This window comes from Aquarana catesbeiana, linkage group LG03 (genome assembly GCF_042186555.1).
Source record: "Aquarana catesbeiana isolate 2022-GZ linkage group LG03, ASM4218655v1, whole genome shotgun sequence".
NCBI classification, from domain to species: Eukaryota; Metazoa; Chordata; class Amphibia; order Anura; family Ranidae; genus Aquarana; species Aquarana catesbeiana.
This window is the reverse complement of record NC_133326.1, coordinates 187876053-187896926: the sequence shown is the minus strand read 5'-3', so window position 1 is coordinate 187896926 and position 20874 is coordinate 187876053. Positions and strand designations below refer to the sequence as shown.

The following is a 20874-nucleotide window of genomic DNA, read 5'->3' as shown; positions in this document are numbered from 1 at the left end:
ACCAACGTTCGTAACAGCCCTCTTTGCAAATTTAAATGTAAAAACTTTCAATAAAGAACATCTGACTGAAAAAAAGCAAGTATGCTAAAGTGCCCACCCCCTTCCATATTTGGATTTTTATTTTTTGTAATGAAAATTACAGAAGTTTGGCCTGCCCCCCTCCCCACCCAAAACTTCCAGGGACATGTTACGTATCCCAGGAGGCTGCAGGACCCATCTTAATGGCACAGTGCAACCTCATGCATATGCAGTAAGGAGCGGACTGTAAAAGCAGCAGAAGTTAAAGCTGGTTGCCACTGCTAAGATGGCAGCATCGGGGATCCAAAGACTCAAAAAGAAATGGCTTGGGTGAAGATCATTATTTACACTGCTTGTAGCTGCTGACTCCCTGTACCATGTGATCACTGTGACCAATTACAGTGATCGCACTTTGAGCAGATGGCTGCGAGAAGGAACTGGTTGCTTACTACAATCATTGGAGACTGTAGTAAGCGGTCAAGAGCATGTAGTAAAAATAAATAAAAATCACAATTGCCCCCATCCTGAGCAGTAAAGTGTTACTATAGTGACATTGCACTGCACCGTCTATTGATCAGAGGCATTGGCTGTTGAAGTGATGGCACTGTATGCCAGTGCACTGGCAAGCCTCTGCAACGCTGCTCTGGTGACAGTACGTAAAAAAAAAAAAAAAAAAAAATATGTTTTTAATATACTGTCACCAGAGCAAATGCAGAGTTTTTAGGGTATAAGACAAAAAAGTGTGGCGCTATGCAAGTAAGTCACATGTATAAACATATGAAATAGGTAAAAGTATACCCAATAAGTAAACACCAACAGATGAATAGAAAACTATGGGGATGATAATAAATGTAATAAAAAGTTCCAAATATGACTAGAATCGAAAGTCCCAAAAAACTTGTAATTGTGAAAATCTTGATAGAAGCAAACAAAGTGGAAAAGCATCACCACCGGTGAAATAGAGGCTTACCAGAGCGTTTGAACCCAGAGGAACCTACGTTCAATGGGTCAAACAGGCTTGTGTGGTGATAACGACCACTGGCAAAGCGTGATCTTCTGGAGATTGTACCCAAAAAACACGACCAACAATGGAGTAGTAGAGCTCATAAGCACATCCCGTGTTACATGGATATCCAATAAGGGTGGATAGAAAGGGAGAACAAAAAAGGCCACATAGCGTAATTCCGTAAATAATAAAACAATTTATTAAAAAGTGGAAAAACTCACATTTGAGTGGATAAAACAACGCTTTGGTATATAAAATGGCGGCAATGGAAGCCTCCCGACGCATTTCGTCTCCTTGGACATTGTCTGGGGAACCATTCCATTGCAGCCGTCAAGAAATATAAAGATAATGTGACCCCATGATTGAGAATCGATTCCCGAGTGTGTTTGACCCCACTTCTGGTTTCGGGGCAAGATGGCGGACTAGCGTGCGTTCCAACACTCACAATGCGTTCCTCCGTTCTGTATATAAAATTGGTTCTCCACAAAATGAAATAAAGGGGGTCCAAATAAGCCCATGTAAAAAGAGGTGTTAAGGGTGGTTTGAACAAATAGTAAAAGCTGCAGAAATGCTGCACGGAGGGGCTGTAACAACGTGACGGGGCGGCGCCATGCACTCAAACACCGCCCGCACTATGTGGTCTAAGCACGTCGCCGTGCCATGACGTCATGTGCCCCAGCCTAATCTAAAACGTGCGTTTCATTCAAACTGCGCACGCACATTGTGGCCCAGGTACGTCTCAGTGCAATGATGTCATGCGCTCCGACTAGAGCGTGCGTTCCAAACAGCAAAGGGAGGATCATGACATGTGATCAACTGTCAGCACACATGTCCACAAGTGCCAAATATAGAGGGGCTATAATAAACGCACTGTAAGTGTTCTATGATAAATGGAATCATAGAAATATTAATACAAAATGAAAAACTCGAGTTATATAGGGACTAATAATTGGCACATATGGAATGGATTCTCAGGGGTCATGTACATATAACAATGGATATATATGGAAGAAAATACATACATAAAAACACCATTATAAGAAATAAGAGTTGTATGAAAAAATAAGAGTTGTATGAAAGTTGGAGAAAGATAACCTGGTATGAGGTAAAACGTAAACTAATGAATATTTAAGCCTTATTGATAAAAATTAATATCAAGTTCTATATTCATACCGTATAGAAAGTACGTCTGTAGCTCATATATCCAGAAGGTCTCTAGACGAGAGACCCCTCTGGTCGTGGCCCCACCCCTCCACGGGGGAACATATCTGTCAATAACTACAAACTGTGTCCCCTTGAACATGCGATTATGGTGGCCCTTATAGTGTCTGGGGACAGTATGTTTGGTATCCCCACTTTTTATTAGGGCAATGTGCTTAGCTCAGTATAGAAGTAGTAAGAATGCGATCATTCTTAAGGCTATCCCAATGTTTGGAGAAAATTGCTTTAACTTGTCTATGTTGAATAGAGAATGAGGAAAACATTGCCCACTTAAAGGTATAATCACTATCTGGTTACGATTTAACTTCCAGTAAGGACTCCCTGTTCATTTCAAGAGCACGTTGAAATTCGCGATCTACATTTTGAGGGTCATAATCTTTGTCCAAAAGCCTAGTCATTAAAACTTTTTCTTGCGTTTTAAATGTCTCAATGTCCGTACAATTTCTACGTAATCTTAGAAACTGACTACGAGGGACCGAGTCCAACCACGATCGATGGTTAAACCCATTTCGATCAGTGGGTTTAAAGTATGTTTGAAACTCAAAACGTCTATTTTTAATTTTAATCTCCAAATCAAGGAAATTATTCTTGTCAGTACTAGCATCATTGGGAGTGTTCTTTGAATATCTCAATAACAATATGGGCATTTCTCTGTCCTATGTTGCTAGTACTGACAAGATTAATTTCCTTGATGTAAAAGGTGTACCGTTTGCCAACACAATTTGGGTATTGCACGCAAGACTGTAGATTTCACATCTTCTGTTACCCATAAAAATTACCCCATTAAACATTTTTGTACGTGCACCACTAGTTGTAATATTGTTTATTTAATCACTTGCCATTGCGGCAAACAATATGTGGGTCGTACCATTCGTTCTTTCTCCATTAGGGTTGCTGAGCACATTGCCCTAATAAAAAGTGGGGATACCAAACATACTGTCCCCAGACACTATAAGGTCCACCATAATCGCATTCAAAGGGACACAGTTTGTAGTTATTGACAGATATTATCCCCCGTGGAGGGGTGCGGCCATGACCAGAGGGGTCTCTTGTCTAGAGACCTTCTGGATATATGAGCTACAGACGTACTTTCCATACGGTATGAATATAGAACTTGATATTAATTCTTTTAGCAATAAGGCTTAAATATTCATTAGTTTACATTTTACTACATACCAGGTTATCTCTCTCCAACTTTCATACAACTCTTATTTCTTATAATGGTGTTTTTATTTATGTATTTTCTTCCACATATATCCATTGTTATATGTACATGACCCCCTGAGAATCCATTCCATATGTGCCAATTATTAGTCTCTATATAACTCGAGTTTTTCATTTTGTATTAATTTTTCTTTGATTCCATTTATCATAGAACACTTACAGGGTGTTTATTATAGCCCCTCTATATTTGGCACTTGTGGACGTGTGTGCTGACAGTTGATCACACGTCATGATCCTCCCTTTGCTGTTTGGAATGCACGCTCTAGTCGGAGCGCATGACGTCATTGCGCTAAGACGTACCTGGGCCGCAATGTGCGTGCACAGTTTGAAAGGAATGCACATTTTAGATTAGGCTGGGGTGCATGACGTCATGGCACGGCGACGTGTTTAGGCCACATCGTGCGGGCGGTGTTTGAGTGCATGACGCCGCCCTGTCACGTTGTTATGGCCCCTCCGAGCAGCATTTCCGCAGCTTTTACTATTTGCTCAAACCACCCTTAACACCTCTTTTTACATGGGCTTGTTTGGACCCCCCTTTATTTCATTTTGTGGAGAACCAATTTTATATACAGAACGGTGGAACGCATATTTCCACCGTTAACACTTTCATATTGGGTTCATTGTGAGTGCTGGAACGCGCGCTAGTCCGCCATCTTGCCCCGAAACCAGAAGTGGGGTCAAACACACTCGGGAATCGATTCCCAATCATGGGGTCACATTATCTTTATATTTCTTGACGGCTGCAAAGGAATGGCTCCCCAGACGATGTACAAGGAGACAAAACACGTCGGGAAGATACCATTGCCGCCATTCTATATACCAAAGCACTGTTTTATCCACTCAAATGTTTTTCCGCTTTTTAATAAACTGTTTTATTATTTACGGAATTACACTATGTGGCCTTTTTTGTTCTCCCTTTCTATCCACCCTTATCAGATATCCATGTAACACGGGATGTGCTTATGAGCTCTACTACTCCATTGTTGGTCATGTTTTTTGTGTACAACCTCCACAAGATCACGCTTTGCCAGTGGTCGTCATCACCACACAAGCCTGTTTGACAAATAGAACGTAGGTCCCTCTGGGTTCGAACGCTCTGGTAAGCCTCCATTTCACCGGTGGTGGTGCTTTTTCACTCTAGGTTTGCTTCTATCAAGATTTTCACATTTACAAGTTTTTTGGGACTTTCCATTCTATTCATATTTGGAACTTTTTATTATATTTATTATCATCCACATCATTTTCTATTCATCTGTTGGTGATTACTTATTGGGTATACTTTTACCTATTTCATATGTTTATACATGTGACTTACTTGCATAGCGCTACACTTTTTTTGTCTTATATTTCTTTGCATACACTAATTGTTGTGTTAGCCGCTTTTCTTTGTCCAAGGCAGCGCAGAATTATTTTGTATATAGCGTTTTTAGGTTGACATTGTACTGCTGTGGCAGTGATCATGAACAATGGCTGAATGCTCTGATATCACTGTATTTCAGTGTGGCCAGTCATTGTCTATGATCACTGCCATTGTCTACAAAAGTGCAGCCAGTCATAGTATCCCCACAATTACCACATCAGTCCCAGTCTCACTATAAGGTCTCGTTCACGTGTAGTGCTCTCTAAAGAATGATCTGTGTTTGTATTGCTTTTCAAACAGAATTTGACAGGCAGTGAGGTGTAGTATAGCCTTCTTACCTCCTGCTTTAACCCCTTGGATCTCAAACAAGCACCCCCATTCTACTTGAATGGGTCGCGATCAGCAAGCAAAATTGATAATTCCTGCCACAGCTGCACAGCATAATCACAACCATGGCATGTGTACACCCTAAACCTCATGTGTAAACTAATAGTGCAGCCACAGTAAGTGTCTCTGATCACCACAACACCAGTCACAGTGTCCAAATACGTGATAGGTACTCAGGAAATTGGATGTGTAATTCATGACCCTAGAAAGCCTGAAGGTGCACCTTGGATTTTGGCCACTCTATGTGGCTAGGCTGTGAAATGTCTCAAATGTAGTATCCCCATACTGGGGAGGAGTAGCAATATGTGTTTTGTGGTGTAATTCTAAGTATACCTATGCTATGTGTTAAAAATATATCTTATGGACAAAAATAAAAACTGCATTTTCTTGCCTGCTTTTTCTAAAAATTGGTGGCAAAAAATTACAATTTTCAAAAGACTCACTATGCCTATCAGAGAAGACCAAGGGGTGTTTGTCTTTCAAAATAGGGGGCATTTTGGCCACACACAAAATTCAGTGTCAGAGACAGCACACGCACAGAATATAATCAAAGACTATGGGCATTGTACAAGAGATTGTCAGAAACCATGGACATATATATATATATATATATATATATATATATATATATATATATATACTCCAGGAGATTGTCAGACTGTGGACATGATTCACAGGAGATGGTCAGAGACTATGCACATAATGTAAAAGATGGTTGAAGACTGCTGACATGGTACAGAATTTAGTCAGAGACAGGAAACATGATACAGGAGATGGTCAGACTGTGGACATGGTACAGATGGTCAGACATGCTACAGGTGACTTTCAGTGGCAGTGAACATACTACAGTAATGGTTGGATACTGGCGACATACTTCAATAGACAGCATTGTCTGGAAACACATTACATGAGACTGCTAGAAATCATTACTATAACAGGGAAATAGGGAAATGCAGATTAGTGTTTGCAGAGGCCCTAAGGGCCACACAAAAAAGTACCAAAAGGCCCATTTCAGCCTCTGGGCCACAGGTTGGGCACCAGAGATATACTGTATTTCATAATTTGTAGACTTTCATACAGACTAAATCAGATACACATTTTTTTTCCACCAAAGGGATGTAGCAGAATACCCTTTGACCAAAATTTATGAAGAAAATGTATTTGCAAAGTTTTATAACAGAAACTCAGACAGACTTTTTTTCTTCAAAGTTTTTGGCCTTTTTCCTTTATAAAGTAAAAAGCCCAGTGCGGAATAAATACCAAAAAAAGCCCTGAATAAAAAAATAAACTAATTTGGGTACAGTGTTGCAAGGCTGAGTAATTGTTATTCAAAGTGTGACAGTGCTAAAAACCCAAAAATGGCCTAGACCAGAAGGGGGTGGAGCAGTCCTGCCCTCAAGCCTTAAATTGGTTGCAAAGTCAGAAGGTTTTTTTTATCTTAATGCATTCTATGCATTAAGATAAAAAGCCTCCTGTGTGCAGCAGCGCCCCCCTCAGCCCATCTCTGTCCAGTGATATCCATGACTGTCTCGACCGGCTGAGACTCTCCCTTCTGATTGGCTGAGACACAGCAGCGGCGCCATTGGCTCCCGCTGCTGTCAATGTCAGTCAACCAATCAGGAGAGAGAGGGGGGTGCTTGCTGTGGGGGCACTCAACAGGAGGGAAGGGCCAGGCTGCTCTGTGCAAATCCACTGCACAGGGCAGGTAAGTATAACATTTATTGTATTTTTATTGAAAAAAAAAAAGAAGACTCTACAATCACTTTGAGGGGAAAAAAAAGGTCCAACTTCTTGACATGAAGCAAAAAAAAGCTTGCCCTGAATAATGAATGATTAGCTCAAATAAAGCATTATGTTCCAATAAATTACAGAACTAATGATTGAGTCCTTGTTTTTTTACCACTCTTGTTTATTTAAAAAATGCTTAGTAACACAGCTCTAAAAAATCAGAACAGAAACAGATTAATTCATCTTTATAATGGACTTACATAATAATTCGTCCTTGGATAGCACATGTAAATATTTTTCAACATTTGAAGAGGCTAGTTATCTGTAGGTTTATTATAAGAAAAAAAAAAAATAAAAAAAAAAAAAAAAAAAAAAAAAAAAAAAAAATAGGCTTGTGCTCATTGACTTGTCCCATTGTATTCGGGGTGCTGAACATTTTATGGCATTTCTATAGAACCTACATTAGCCAGCTGCATGTCAATCAGGAGTCACAGAATATGTATAGTATGTACCAGATATGTTAATGGAATAAATAAAAAAAAAAATTGTTAAATCAAACGAACATTGTGAAAGAAAATTTTTTCTGGATTTTGATAAACAGTCAAACAATATCTGATTGTATATCAAGTGACAAATCTTATGGAAAGTATTTGACCTGTTTCGGAACTCAAATCTCAGTTTTGGCATCTCTAATTCTTATTTCCACAATGATATATAAATATCTACATATATGTACAACTAGGCATTTTATTAATTTAGGCTTATTAAATGGCCTATAACATTTCAGTGTAATACACAAAATGTGTCCAGTTATAGAAAGTTTAGTGTATGAATCACAAACCTCCAATGTGGTAATATAACCATATCACACAAATAATTTTATGTACTAAATAACTCATCAGCTAGTGGATAAACACACCTGTCATCAAATTTCACTTTGGCGCCAGTTAGAGGCAAAATACTACTCCACTATGCTTCTTTTTAAACCACAATACTCTATAAAAAGAGGGGGGACTAGCAAAAGGAAGGCCAGCTGATTAATTAGGCAATCTAAAAAAAACTCAACCCAACCTTCAGCCTAAACCAAATTAATCCCAATTTAACCTAGTGATATATTATTATGTAGAACATGATGATTAAGCAGATTCTAATTTATTTACCAATAGTGAAGTTGCAGGTCACAAAACTAATTGGAAAAAAAAACATAATTTAAATAACTCAATAAACAGAAGTGTAAAATCTCCATGTTAAAACGGCTTATACTTTTTTCTTTTCCCTTTGTGGGGTAAAATAAAGTATTTATTAAAATAATGAAGCATGAAATGCTACTGATATACAATGGGAGAGGTCACGGAATAAGCCTATCGCAGCCACACAGTGTTAAGCCGAGTCTGATTCTTGATGCTGGTGTCCATTTTCAGTACTTCTCTGATGGCCATTGTAGCATACGTGGAAGAAGGCAAGGAAAATTCCATCTTGAGTGCCTTGTATTTTCCATCTATAGAGTAAAAACAGAGTAGTGCAACCCATGAAATAAAAATTCTATCTGCAACATACATTTCTCTTCTGCACACATTATATCGTATAGTCCCTACAATATTCCAATTTTCCCTATAGCTCTTTTTCTGAAAAACTTGACTTAAGTTAGCAACTGCATTCTAACTGATAAAACTATATAACCAACCCAACATGTTTCTCCACATTTGCAAATTTTTCAGGGGTACAACATTTATTAGCAGTGCTCATTGCTTTGGTGCATGCACAAACAAAATCAATAAAAATGATTAATTTTGTTTGTGGTTTTTTGATCATCATAGAGAATATATGGTATATAGTATGCAGGAGGGAGAGAGAGGAATTTTGACTTGCTTGTAAATTCCGTGTCTTGGAGTACAGTACAGGACACAGGCATATCATTCATAGACCCTTGGTTATAGGCTGGTAACCTTAAAGCAGAGTTTCAGCCTGTAAAAAAAAAAAAAAAAAAAAAAAAATTTAAAAGTCAGCAGCTACAAATACTGTAGCTGCTAACTTTTAATATAAAGACACTTACCTGCCCAGGGCTCCCACAGAGTTGGTGCCCCAAGCCGATTTAACTATTGGCTTCAGGTGCAGGTGCCGACATGTCTAAGAAAAATCCACCATCCTGGCAGAGTGGGTGTAAAAGCGCAGGAGAAATTTTGTTTTTCAGAAGCTCTAGCGATGACTTGTCTTATTCATTGGTGCAATTTTGGATGTCCCTTGTGAAGTCCTGAGAATAGGACAAATAGGGAGTCACTATCTTCCTGACAGAAGTGGTTGCTTTGAGGTAGATGCTGATGGCTCTGAGTATGACCAGGCAATGAAGTGCAATTTCCTTTGGAGCAAAGCACAAAGATGGAAGGACTAAATCTTCATTGAAGTGTAAGACTGATACCACCTTAGGAAGAAAAGATGGATTTGGATGTAAGACTATCTGGTCTTTTTGAAGAATGAGGAATGGCCCCTTGTAAGAAAGCCACCAGCTCGGAGACACATCTAGCCGATGTGAACCAAAAAGGCCACTTTGCAGGAGAGGTCATCTAAGGGGATATTTCCTGATGGGTTTCAAGGGTGGTTTCGGTTTCTGTAGCAGAGAGAACCAAGCTGAAGTCCCATGGAAGCACAGGGGTGCCAGATCTGAGATGCCCCTTGAATAAAGATTTTGATATGGAAGAGCAAAGCTAGAGGCTTTGGGGGGGGGGGGGGGGGGGGGGGGAAGAAAACCTGTCCTTTCAGTGTGTTTAACCACTTCAGCCCCGGAAGGATTTACCCCCTTCCTGACCAGGCCATTTTTTGCGATACGGCACTGCGTTATTTTGACTGACAATTGAGTGGTTGTGCGACGCTGTACCCAAATAAAATTTGTGTGCTTTTTTCCCACAAATAGAGCTTTCTTTTGGTGGTATTTGAAAAACAAAAAAAAAAACAAAAACTATATTTTCTACTTTCAGCTATAAAACATACCCAATAAAAAAAAAAAAAAAATCTAATTTCTTCATAAATTTAGGCCAATATGTATTCTGCTACATATTTTAGGTAAAAAAAAAACCCAATAAGGGTATATTGTTTGGTTTGTGCAAAAGGTATAGCTTCTACAAAATAGGGGAAAGATTTATGGCATTTTTATTATTTATTTATTTTACTGGTTGGGCCAGGGGGGCCCCAGGAAAATGTTTGCCCAGGGTCCAATCAATAATAAAGACGGCCCTGGACAGAGGTTAGAATTAAAATGTTTGTGGTGCTGTTGGGCCAGGGGGGCCCCAGGAAAATGTTTGCCCAGGATCCAATCAATATTAAAGACGACCCTGGACAGAGGTTAGAATTAAAATGTTTATTTAAAAAAAATAAATACAAGTTATACTTACCTGCTCTGTGCAGTGGTTATTCACAGAGCAGCCCCGATACTCCCTTTCTCGGGTCCCCTGCCGGCGCTCTGGGACCCTTCCCCTTGCCAAGTTGATTGCTGTGGGGGCACTCGTGCGTGCTTGCTCCCGAGCTGGCTCTCTGCGTCTATAAGAGACAGAGAGCTCGGTATGGCTCAGCCTCGCTCCCGCCTCACTGACTGATTGACAGCAATGGGAACCAAAGGCTCCTGCTGCTTAATATCAGCCAATCAGCAGGAAGAGACCCAGGAGAGCCTTGGGTCTCATGCACATCACTGGATTGAGATTGGGCTTAAGTATTTGGGGGGAGCTGCACACTGAAGGTTTGTTACCTTCATACATAGAATGCATGAAAGTAAAAAACCTTCAGCCTTTACAACCACTTTAAAGGGTGAAGATCCACTTTAGGTCGTGCATGCATGTGTATTTTAAACTGGCATAAAAAGTTATATTAAAACAGATTCTAAAAACATGACAATTCGTTAATTTTCCTTTGGCTGAAAATGGGGTAAAAAAAAAAAATCATTTTTCAAATGCTATAATGCCCCTGGTGCAGCACATATGTGCCAACAGTAAAACATACTGAGTAGATGACTAATTAGTGTGCTGCCGCTCTATTATTCAATCAAGAGGTTACTAGACGTACGGTTGCTGGCCCCTTGCAGGGGTGCCTAGATGAAAAGACTGGCTGAACAGAATTACAACTTCTTTAGCAGGTAAAAAGGTTTTCATTCATGTACTATAATTTGTTGCTTGGCTGAAGTTAGACTTTCAAGCACAAACACAAACTTGATTACCTTCGTTAAATACAGGTAATGGCTTTCCTTCCAGCTTTTCCAGATCAGTTCCAACTAGAGGGATTCTGGTGTCATCATATGCAACAATTTCCCTATAAATATTATAGAAAAGAAATACTTAACCATGTGATGAATTAACTCTTTGTGCACTGCAATTTTTAAACGTATACAACTGAATTAAGAGAACTGTAGCATAAAAAGCTCCCATACAACATCACCCTAACACGTATACATAATAAGAGAAATACACTGCTTACCAGCTGACATCTTGAGGACGTATCAGAAGTTTTCGGTAAGCTCCAGCTAGAGAGTAATCTTTAATTCTATGCCTCATGTTCTTAATGTCAAGTTTATCAGCAGCAAGCATTTCTTCATAAGCTGCAGCGACTTAAGGGGGGGAAAAAAAAAAATCTTTAAATTTACAAAAAGTTGCAACTTTACCAAAACAGTTATGCCCCGTACACACGGTCGGATTTTCCGACCGAAAATGTGTGATAGGACCTTGTTGTCGGAAATTCCGACCGTGTGTGGGCTCCATCACACATTTTCCATCGGATTTTCCGACACACAAAGTTTGAGAGCAGGATATAAAATTTTCCGACAACAAAATCCGTTGTCGGAAATTCCGATCGTGTGTACACAAATCTGACGCACAAAGTGCCACGCATGCTCAGAATAAATAAAGAGATAAAAGCTATTGGCCACTGCCCCGTTTATAGTCCCGACGTACGTGTTTTACGTCACTGCGTTTAGAACGATCGGATTTTCCGACAACTTTGTGTGACCATGTGTATGCAAGACAAGTTTGAGCCAACATCCGTAGGAAAAAATCCATGGATTTTGTTAATGGAATGTCCGAACAAAGTCCGACCGTGTGTACGGGGCATAACTGTTAAAATACAGTGGGGACATTTTTGTTTGATCCCCTACAGATTTTGTAAGTTTGCCCACTTACAAAGAAATGAAGGCTCATCGAGTAAAATAAGCATTTGATCCCCAAGCAAAACATGACATAGTACCTGGTGGAGAAACCCTTGTTGGCAAGCACAGAGGTAAGACATTTCTTGTAGTTGGTGACCAGGTTTGCACACATTGCAAGAGGGATTTTGGTGATTTAAGGTTTCTTGGTTGTCGTTTGGCAACTCAAAGTTTCAGCTCCCTCCATGAATTTTTGATAGGATTAAGGTCTGGAGAATGACTAGGTCACTCCATGATTTTAATTTGCTTCTTCTTGAGCCACTCCTTTGTTGCCTTGGCAGTACGTTTTGGGTCATGGTCATGCTGGAAGACCCATCCACAACATATCTTCAGTGTTCTGGCTGAGGGATGAAGGTTCTCATCCAAGGTTTTACAATACATGGCCGTCCATTGGCCCCCTAATGTGTCAAAGTCGGCCTGTACCTTTAGCATAGAAACCGCCCCAAAGCATCATGTTTCCACCTCTGTGCTTGACTGTAGGGATGGTGTTCTTAAGGTCATAGTCAGCATTTTTCTTCCTCCAAACATGGAGGAAATCTTAGCCTTCAGGGAGTCCAAAACCAGTTCAACTGAGGTGCTGGCAACGCCGCAAACAGCAACATGACCAACAAAACAGAAAACTTGGAACTGCCTGAATCTCAAAGATCTGTCTGTAGGACCTTTTACACAAAGTGGGCATCAGATGAGGCTGCAACACCAACCAGGTAAAACTTATAACACATGCACAGAAGACCAGGTGGCAGCATTGCAAATCTGGGAAACTGATAATGGATGATAAAAAAAAGCCCAAAAAGCACTCAGGTCTAGCAGAGTACTCCTTGACAGGAAACGGTTGAAGCAGATTCTAGAGCCCATAACCTTGGATGATGATTTGCCTAAGCTACCTAGAGATGGTGGAATGAAGCTAGTGCATCCTTAGCATCTTTGACAATAAAAGAAGCCAGGAAGTCTCTTTGGTGAAAGGGGGGAGATACTGGTTCCCTATGTGGCTAAACTTCTCATTCCTCCCCGATGATTGCTATATGCCACTGCAATGACATAGCACAACAGAATCCAGATCAGTTGACTCTCCAGTAGTATGGTCAACACTGTTAAAATGGGAGACAGGACTCTTTCAGTGACCAATTCCCCTGAACCAATAGGGTGGCCAGTATTCCACCCCAACCCCAAAGATCCTCCAAAAGAAGTTGAAGTGGTTATAAACCCTTACCATATACCCAGTGAGGTGACTGGCCTCAAGTGATACACAGAGGTGATGCAAATCATTCCTACATAAGTTGTACCTGTTTATTTTCAGCCATTAGTACTGTACATCCGGATTCATCACAGACTCTGAAAGCAGGGGGTAGGAAGCTGAAGTTACACACTGTACAACAGCTCTGAGAGCTGATTGGAGGGAAGGGACACACTCCCCTTCATACAGCACACAGGAACAGAGCAGAGGCTCTGTCAATCACAAGCTGTCTGCTGGAGGTACCTTTATTTTTAAAAGCATCGATTACAGAACTCAGCTCAACTTTCCAGTGGGATGTTAACCCTTTCATGACTAAGCCTATTTTTGAAATTTGGGGTTTACCAGTTAAAATCCGTATTTTTTTGCTAGAAAATTACTTAGAACCCCCAAACATTATATATATATATATTTTTTAGCAGAGAATCTAGAGAATAAAATGGAGATTGTTGCAATATTTTATATCACACGGTATTTGTGCAGCGGTGTTTTAAACACAAATTTTTGGGAAAAGGGACACTTTCATGAATTAAGAAAAAAAACAAACAGTAAAGTTACCCCAATTTTTTTCTATAATGTGAAAGAGTATGTTACGCCGAGTAAATAGATACCAAACATGTCACACTTTATAATTGCACGCACTCGTGGAATGGCGACAAGCTACGGTACCTAAGAATTTCCATAGGCGACGCTTTAAATTTTTTTTACAGTTACCAGGTTGGAGTTACAGAGGAGGTCTAGTGCTAGAATTATTACTCTCGCTCTGACGATCGAGGCGATACCTCACATGTGTGATTTGAACACCGTTTATATATGCGGGCGCAACTGCCGTATGCGTTTTCTTTGCTGCGCTAGCTCGCGGGGACTTATTTATTTTTATATTTATAAATTGTGTTAAAAAAAAAAATTAAAATTTTTGATGACTTATATTGCTGTCACAAGGAATGAAAACATCCCTTGTGACAGTAATAGGTGGTGACAGGTACTCTTTATGGAGGGATCGGGGGTCTAAAAGACCCCCGATCCCTCCTTTGCACTTCAAAGTATTCAGATCGCCGAAAACGCAGATTCTGAATACTGTGTATTTTTTTTAAATCGGCGCCATTGGCAGCCGAGTAAACGGGAAGTGACATCATGACTTCGCTTCCGTGTTAACAATTAGAAGGCTGGAACGAAGCCGCCCACAGCTTCGTTCCAGCTCACCCCCCAGCTGCCGGAGGCAGCCGATTAGTCACCGGGCCTCCCGATCGAACGGGAGGCCCCGGTAACAGCGGCGGGAGGGGGGGAGACGTCCCCTCCCACTGCTCCGGTATAACAGCCAAGCGGCTTTTAGCCGTATCGGTTGTTATGCCTGGAAAGCCGATCGCCCGCTGTAAAAAATGGTACCAGGATGATGCCTGCAGCTGCGGGCATCATCCCGGTATAACCCCGGAAAGCCTAGTACGCACATCTGCGTACGCTCGGTGGGAAGGGGTTAAGCATTAATATGAATAAGATGTTAAAGTCCCCCCTTCTCTCTCCTTTGCCTTCCTTCTTCCCTCCCCCTACCTTCCCCACCCATAACCTCTCTTTCTACCCCTTATTCAAACCCCCCCCCCCCCCCCATTTCCTTTTTTTACCCCTGTCCTTTCCTTCCTCCTCCTCCGCAGGCAACGCCCTTGCTCTTAAACCCCCCCTTCTCTTTTCCCTTCCTTCCCTAGACCCCCCCCCCCCCCTTCAGTGTGGTAAAGTGCCTGTGCTTCATACTCTTGACAATGCACAAAACAGTGGTATATATAATCACCAGATTTAATTGACTACCTGTTACAAAATGGTCAAACTGCGCAGGATAAGATTGCACAAAATACTTTGCTTCCTTTGAGCTTCATAATATTTTTAGGAAAAGGCGGCCCCATTTGCTTACTGGGCACTTAAACCCCCATCCTGCCCTGACTAATTTTCAGCTTTTAGCGCCGTCACACTTTGAATGACAATTGTGCGGTCATGCAACACTGTACCCAAATTAAATTTTTTTCCCCCACAAATAGAGCTTTCTTTTGGTGGAATTTAATCACTGCTGGGTTATTTAAAAAAAAAAAAAAAAAAACGAAAAAAAAAGACAGAACATTTGGAAAAAAACAAAACCGTTTTAGATTTTGTTATAAAATTTAGCAAACAGGTAATTTTTCTCCTTCACTGATGTACGCTGATAATGCTGCATTGGTGGGCACAGAAGCGGCACTGGTGGGCACAGAGGCGGCACTGGTGGGCATTGATAGGTGGCACTGATGAGTGGCAGTGATGGGCACTGATAGGCAGCACTGATTGGGACCACTGGTGAGTATTGATAGGTGGCACTGATATGCACTGGTGGGCACAGATGAGGTGGCTGTGGCACTTCCTCTTTGGGACTGATGTCTTTCACAGAAGCTGGTGATTGGCTTTTTTTCTCCTCAAGCGTGAGGAGAAAAAAAAAAAAACAAAAACAAAAAAAACCCCCAAAAAACAAAAAACACGATTACCGATCTTCTGTTTACATTACGTGATCAGCTGTCATTGGCTGACAGCTGATCACAGTGTAAGGGGCTGGGATCGGCCCCGTACCCTGATCTGTGATCAGCCGAGTCTCATTGATTCAGTGATCACAGAGCGTGCCAGCGTGCCCCACAGGGAGCTTGCGGGGAGCATGCAAATGGGAGGACGTCATATGAGGGCATCCCGGCAATGTAGGTCCGTGCTGTAGACGTCATTCGGCTATAGCGTAGATGCGAGGAGGTTGAAGTAAAAAAGGAGAAAAATCTTATAGTGTAAGAATTATTTTAAAAAAAGTCATACTAAAAACAATCCAGTAGTACTCAGAGTGCTCAATCATCATTATACGCTGTTTGACCATACTGTAACAAGTGGTCACTCAAATCTGGTAAGTGAGATATACCACTGGAGTGCATTGTGAAGGTGTGAGGAACAGGCACTTTAGATTTGTGATCACATTTCTCACCTTGTGAAAGACATTTGTTTAAACACTACATGTTTAATAAGACTCGTGGCCACTCATTACAATTAGAAGAAAAGAGGTTTAACCTTAAACTACGTAGAGGGTTCTTTACTGTAAGAGCGGCAAGGATGTGGAATTCCCTTCCACAGGCGGTGGTCTCAGCGGGGAGCATTGATAGCTTCAAGAAACTATTAGATAATCACCTGAATGACCGCAACATACAGGGATATACAATGTAATACTGACATATAATCACACACATAGGATGGACTTGATGGACTTGTCTTTTTTCAACCTCACCTACTATGTAACATGGTTTTTAGACCTATAATGGATTTACTATATACAGTTGGATTGAATCTGCACAACATAAATGTTTTCTCCGATTTGACTGTGGGATGGGATATTGATGTTTTTAATAATGTATTCACATTTATTGATTTGCACAGCATTTTTGTCAAATTATTTTATTTGTTTTTATATTTATTCATACATTGATCCAAATTCATTTTTTTTTAATTTGTATAGAAGATTTGTTCTGGTATGAATTATTCTTTACATATTTCTTTTCTGGGTAGTGCTGGATGTTGTATATAAAACCTAGACCGTTGGTAGCAGGTGAGAATCGGATGGCTGGACGTGAACAAAGTCACTGAAGGAGAGCAGCAGAAACAAAACAAAGTTTCATGTGGCATTTTTTTAAGTAGGAGCAGCAGCGGAAGATATTTTCTTTGCACTGTAGAGTGTGACACTACACCAAGCAGAAAACACCAGTGTTTGGTCCCACAGCATTATCCCCTTCTGTAGCAACCCAAAAATTGAGGTAACTCCTGGTGCTCAGCTCGACAGTCCTATTAAGTCAGTCTTCAGAAACAGAACGGCTCTGGAAAGTGCTCCAAAGCTTTTACCACAATAGAGTCAGAAGGTCACTTTTAGGCTACAGCATTTCCATAGTCCAGTTGGGTCCTAACTCAGTACTCCAAAAGCCAGGCTAAGGACAACCACGCCAAGAAGCTGCAATCAAAGCACCAGCAGCAACACAGAATAGTGTTTTATTGAATAATAATAATAATAATAATAATAAAAAAAAAAAAATCATGCTAGCAAAAAAAAAAAAAAAAAAAAGTTGAGGCATGCTGCTTTGTTTGCCAAAGTTCCCTGTTATGTGGCAGTATATCTTGAAGGTTAAGACTTCCTGTGTTTCTCAACGAGCAAGAAAAATCCTTTTATTCTCATGCTTATACATAACATAGGCCCCTTTCACACGGGCGGATTCTATTGTGATCAGTAGGGGATTTGTGAGCAGACACCCATGTCCTCTCAGTATCTGCAGAACAAAACACAGGCAAAGCCTGCTCTGCTCTATGGGCATCCGGGAGTAAAGGGACTCGGCTACTCCATTACACTTGGCTACCTCCAATCCGCGCCGCCTTTTTTTTCTTTAAAGGGCCTGATTGGACCCAGAAGTAGGCAGGTCAAAACAGACAAGTCCATTTACACCCGCCTGTCCATAGGGATGAGTGGACCTTCCAATCGGGGCCGCCTGAAAAACTGACTGCCTGACCTGATCAGAACGACTGTCTGAAAGGGGTCTAATTAATCAATGTAATCCTCCTCTTCTAAAAAAAAAATAAACCCAAAAACCAAATGCAACAAGCAGTTGCCCACTTACCTGGATATCAGCACTTTTCTCCCCAAAACAAACACTAAACAGAAGTAAATAACCAGACTGAAAACGTAATTGAAAGGGACAGTCTCGATACTTACGTTTGTGCTTTGGGTAGATTACATCAAAGCCTGGCAGTGGCATCACAACATCATGAATGCTGTAGCTTTCAATGTCATTTTCTTCTACAACTACTGCAGTGGCTGTGAAAAACAAAACACCAAATTTTAGGCTCAAGTCTTACCTATTTTTAAAAGCTACATAACAAAATGAAAAAAAAAAAAAAATGAATAAATTAAACCAGTTAATAGCCTGGGCACTTACGACCGAGCATGTGAAGAAAGTACATAAATTGAGGATACATTGGGATAGCGAGAGTGAAAGCTGCATGATTGTCCCCTAAATTTGAATCCACAGAGACATTCAGCTGAAGTTATATACAAATCTTTACTTTTTACTAGGAAAGTCAAGCTTGACCTCTGATCCCATCGCACCTACAGAAGCCAACCCTTGTTGGTAACCTGAAGCTGCGAGAAAGCGGAATTTAGACTTACTTGTAAATTCCATATCTTCAAAAACAAAACAGGAAACAGACATAGTATCGATGGATTCTGGGTTGTACGCTCATACCTTCAGGTGAAGGGACACTGGCAGAGCCCTGCAAGACATGCCCCCCTGGGGTGCCTCTACTATGACCCTGTCTCACTTTGTGAATTCTCGGTTTTGTAGCAAGCTATGCAAATTAACCAAGGAATAGAAAGCAGAATGGCCTGTGTCCTGTCGGGGGATGTGTCTCCCCCAGATATTAGTGGTGTCTAAACGGTGTATAGCTGGTTGTTAAGAAATGGTCCGGGAAACCCCGGTTCCCACGTCCTTAACAAGGACTGTCAGCAAACCCCCCCCCCCCCCAAAAAACATGGTGTGGGGTCCCCCCTAAAAAAAAAAAAAAAAAAAAATACATATCAGACCCTTATCCGAGCATGCAGCCCGGCAGGTTAGGAAAAAGAGTGGATGAGCGAGAGCCCCCCCCAAACCAGGCCACATGCTCCCAACATTGGGGAGGTGTTTTGGCGACGTCAGTGGGTCAGCGGCAGGCATTGTGATCAACGATGGATCTACATTGGGGGACAGTGTTTTTAGAGGACTTGTCAAAAACTGATTTTTTACACTACATCTTTATTTTTTTTGGTGAATGAGTAGGGGTATGTACCCCATACTCATCCATATGGGGGGTGGGGGGGGATCAAGGACCCCCCCATGTTGAGGACAACGTGGTCTGGGGGGGCTTGTTCGTCCTCTCCCTATCCTGACCTGCATGCTTGGAGAAGGGTCTGGCATGGATTTTGGGTGGGAGCCCACACCATTTTTTTTTTAATTTTAAAAAAATTAAAACCCACAAAGGGGACTGGTATGGATTGATAGACTATATGGACTGTTTTTTACCTGTTTTTTTTATATTCAACTGTCAGCGGGGAATCCTGCTGACAGCTGACGACTCATTAGTTCTTAAGGAAGCTATACACAGTTTGTTATGGAAAGGAAAAAAAATGCAAAACGCATCAAAAATGCAACACACTGGTGCGGATCTATTGAAGTCTATTACACGAAAAACACAATGTGCTGCGGGGGGGGGGGGGGGGGGGGGGGGGGGGGGGGAAGTCCCAGACCCTTTCCAGAAAAGCAGCGGATGAAAAACGCATATATGTGAACATGTACCATAGAAAACCATATTACATGGACTGTAGTGCGTTTCTGCAAAACACACTTAAAATGCAGTGTTCCCTCCCAATGACCCTTTGCCTCAAGTTGTGCAAATTTTAATTTCTTCAATTTTCCTGTTAAGGTGCACTGCAGGCTGTAACAGCTGATGAACTTACAGGCTCCAGCATTCCTTTCGGCGTTGTCTGTGTCCCCACCACAGACCTAATAAAAGGAGAGCTCCGCTATCCACCATGGCAGCTAGATCTAGAAAAATGGGATTTTTTAAAACGGCTTACCTGTAAAATCCTTTTCTTTGCAGTACATCAGGGGACACAGAGCCATAGTAGTTTTTATGTGGGTTATAGGCCACCTTCAGGTGATGGACACTGGCACGCCCTAAATTAAAAAGTGCACTCCCTATATAACCCCTCACACGTGTATACCAAGAAGGGAGGGACCTCTGTGTCCCCGATGTACTTCAAAGAAAAGGATTTTACAGGTAAGCTGTTTTAAAAAATCCTATTTTCTTTTCATACATCAGGGGACACAGAGCCATAATAGTTACTAAGTGGGATGTCAAATAGCAATGCTAACTGAAGGGAGGGAGACGCAATTGTAGGGCACCAAGAGACTAGAGGACTCATACTGCAGCCTGCAGTACACTGTGCCCAAAGGCGATAGCCTGATAATATTTTACATCTATTTGATAGAATATTGTAAATGTATGGATTGAAGACCAAGTTACGGCCTTGCAGATCTGAGCCATGGCTTAGTAATGCACTGCCCAAGAGACACTAACAGCCCTGGTGGGGTGCGCTTCAATATGAAAAGGAGGAATTTTCTTCTTTAAACCATAAGTTTGAACAATCACAACTGTCGGTACAGTTTGAATGGCCTAGAATGGTCCGGTCTATTCTGGTGAGCGTTTCCACTGCAAGTGGGACCACAAGGAGCCATATAGGGTTTAGAAAAAATGCCTCAGCATAGCACAACAGAGGGTTTTCTGTCAGCCAATCAGTGGAATGTATTGTAGCTCCGCCCTACCCGAACCGTTCCATTTTCTATGGCCCCACATCTGAAGCAGGACCCTGAACGGAGTGGTACGGTTCGGTTGTATGGGCCGCTTTTATAATGGAAACACCCAAAATAGCGTACCGAACCGAACCGATCTGCTTAGTG

The 20874-nt window shown here is 41.2% G+C and overlaps 1 protein-coding gene across 6 annotated transcripts in view; it reads right to left on the bottom strand.

Annotated features, from left to right (window-relative positions):
* Positions 1–7285: 7285 nt before the first annotated feature.
* Positions 7286–20874, bottom strand: part of PUS7 (pseudouridine synthase 7) — a 117282-nt gene continuing 103693 nt past the window's right edge. For all 6 annotated transcript variants that reach the window (XM_073619646.1, XM_073619645.1, XM_073619644.1 and 3 more), the window contains 4 exons: positions 18096–18197; positions 11403–11532; positions 11146–11237; positions 7286–8442 (listed from right to left, as the gene is read on the bottom strand). In XM_073619646.1, coding sequence (XP_073475747.1) covers positions 8306–8442; positions 11146–11237; positions 11403–11532; positions 18096–18197 — 461 coding nt within the window. In that variant the 3' untranslated portion in view covers positions 7286–8305. The remainder of the gene's footprint in view (positions 8443–11145; positions 11238–11402; positions 11533–18095; positions 18198–20874) is intronic.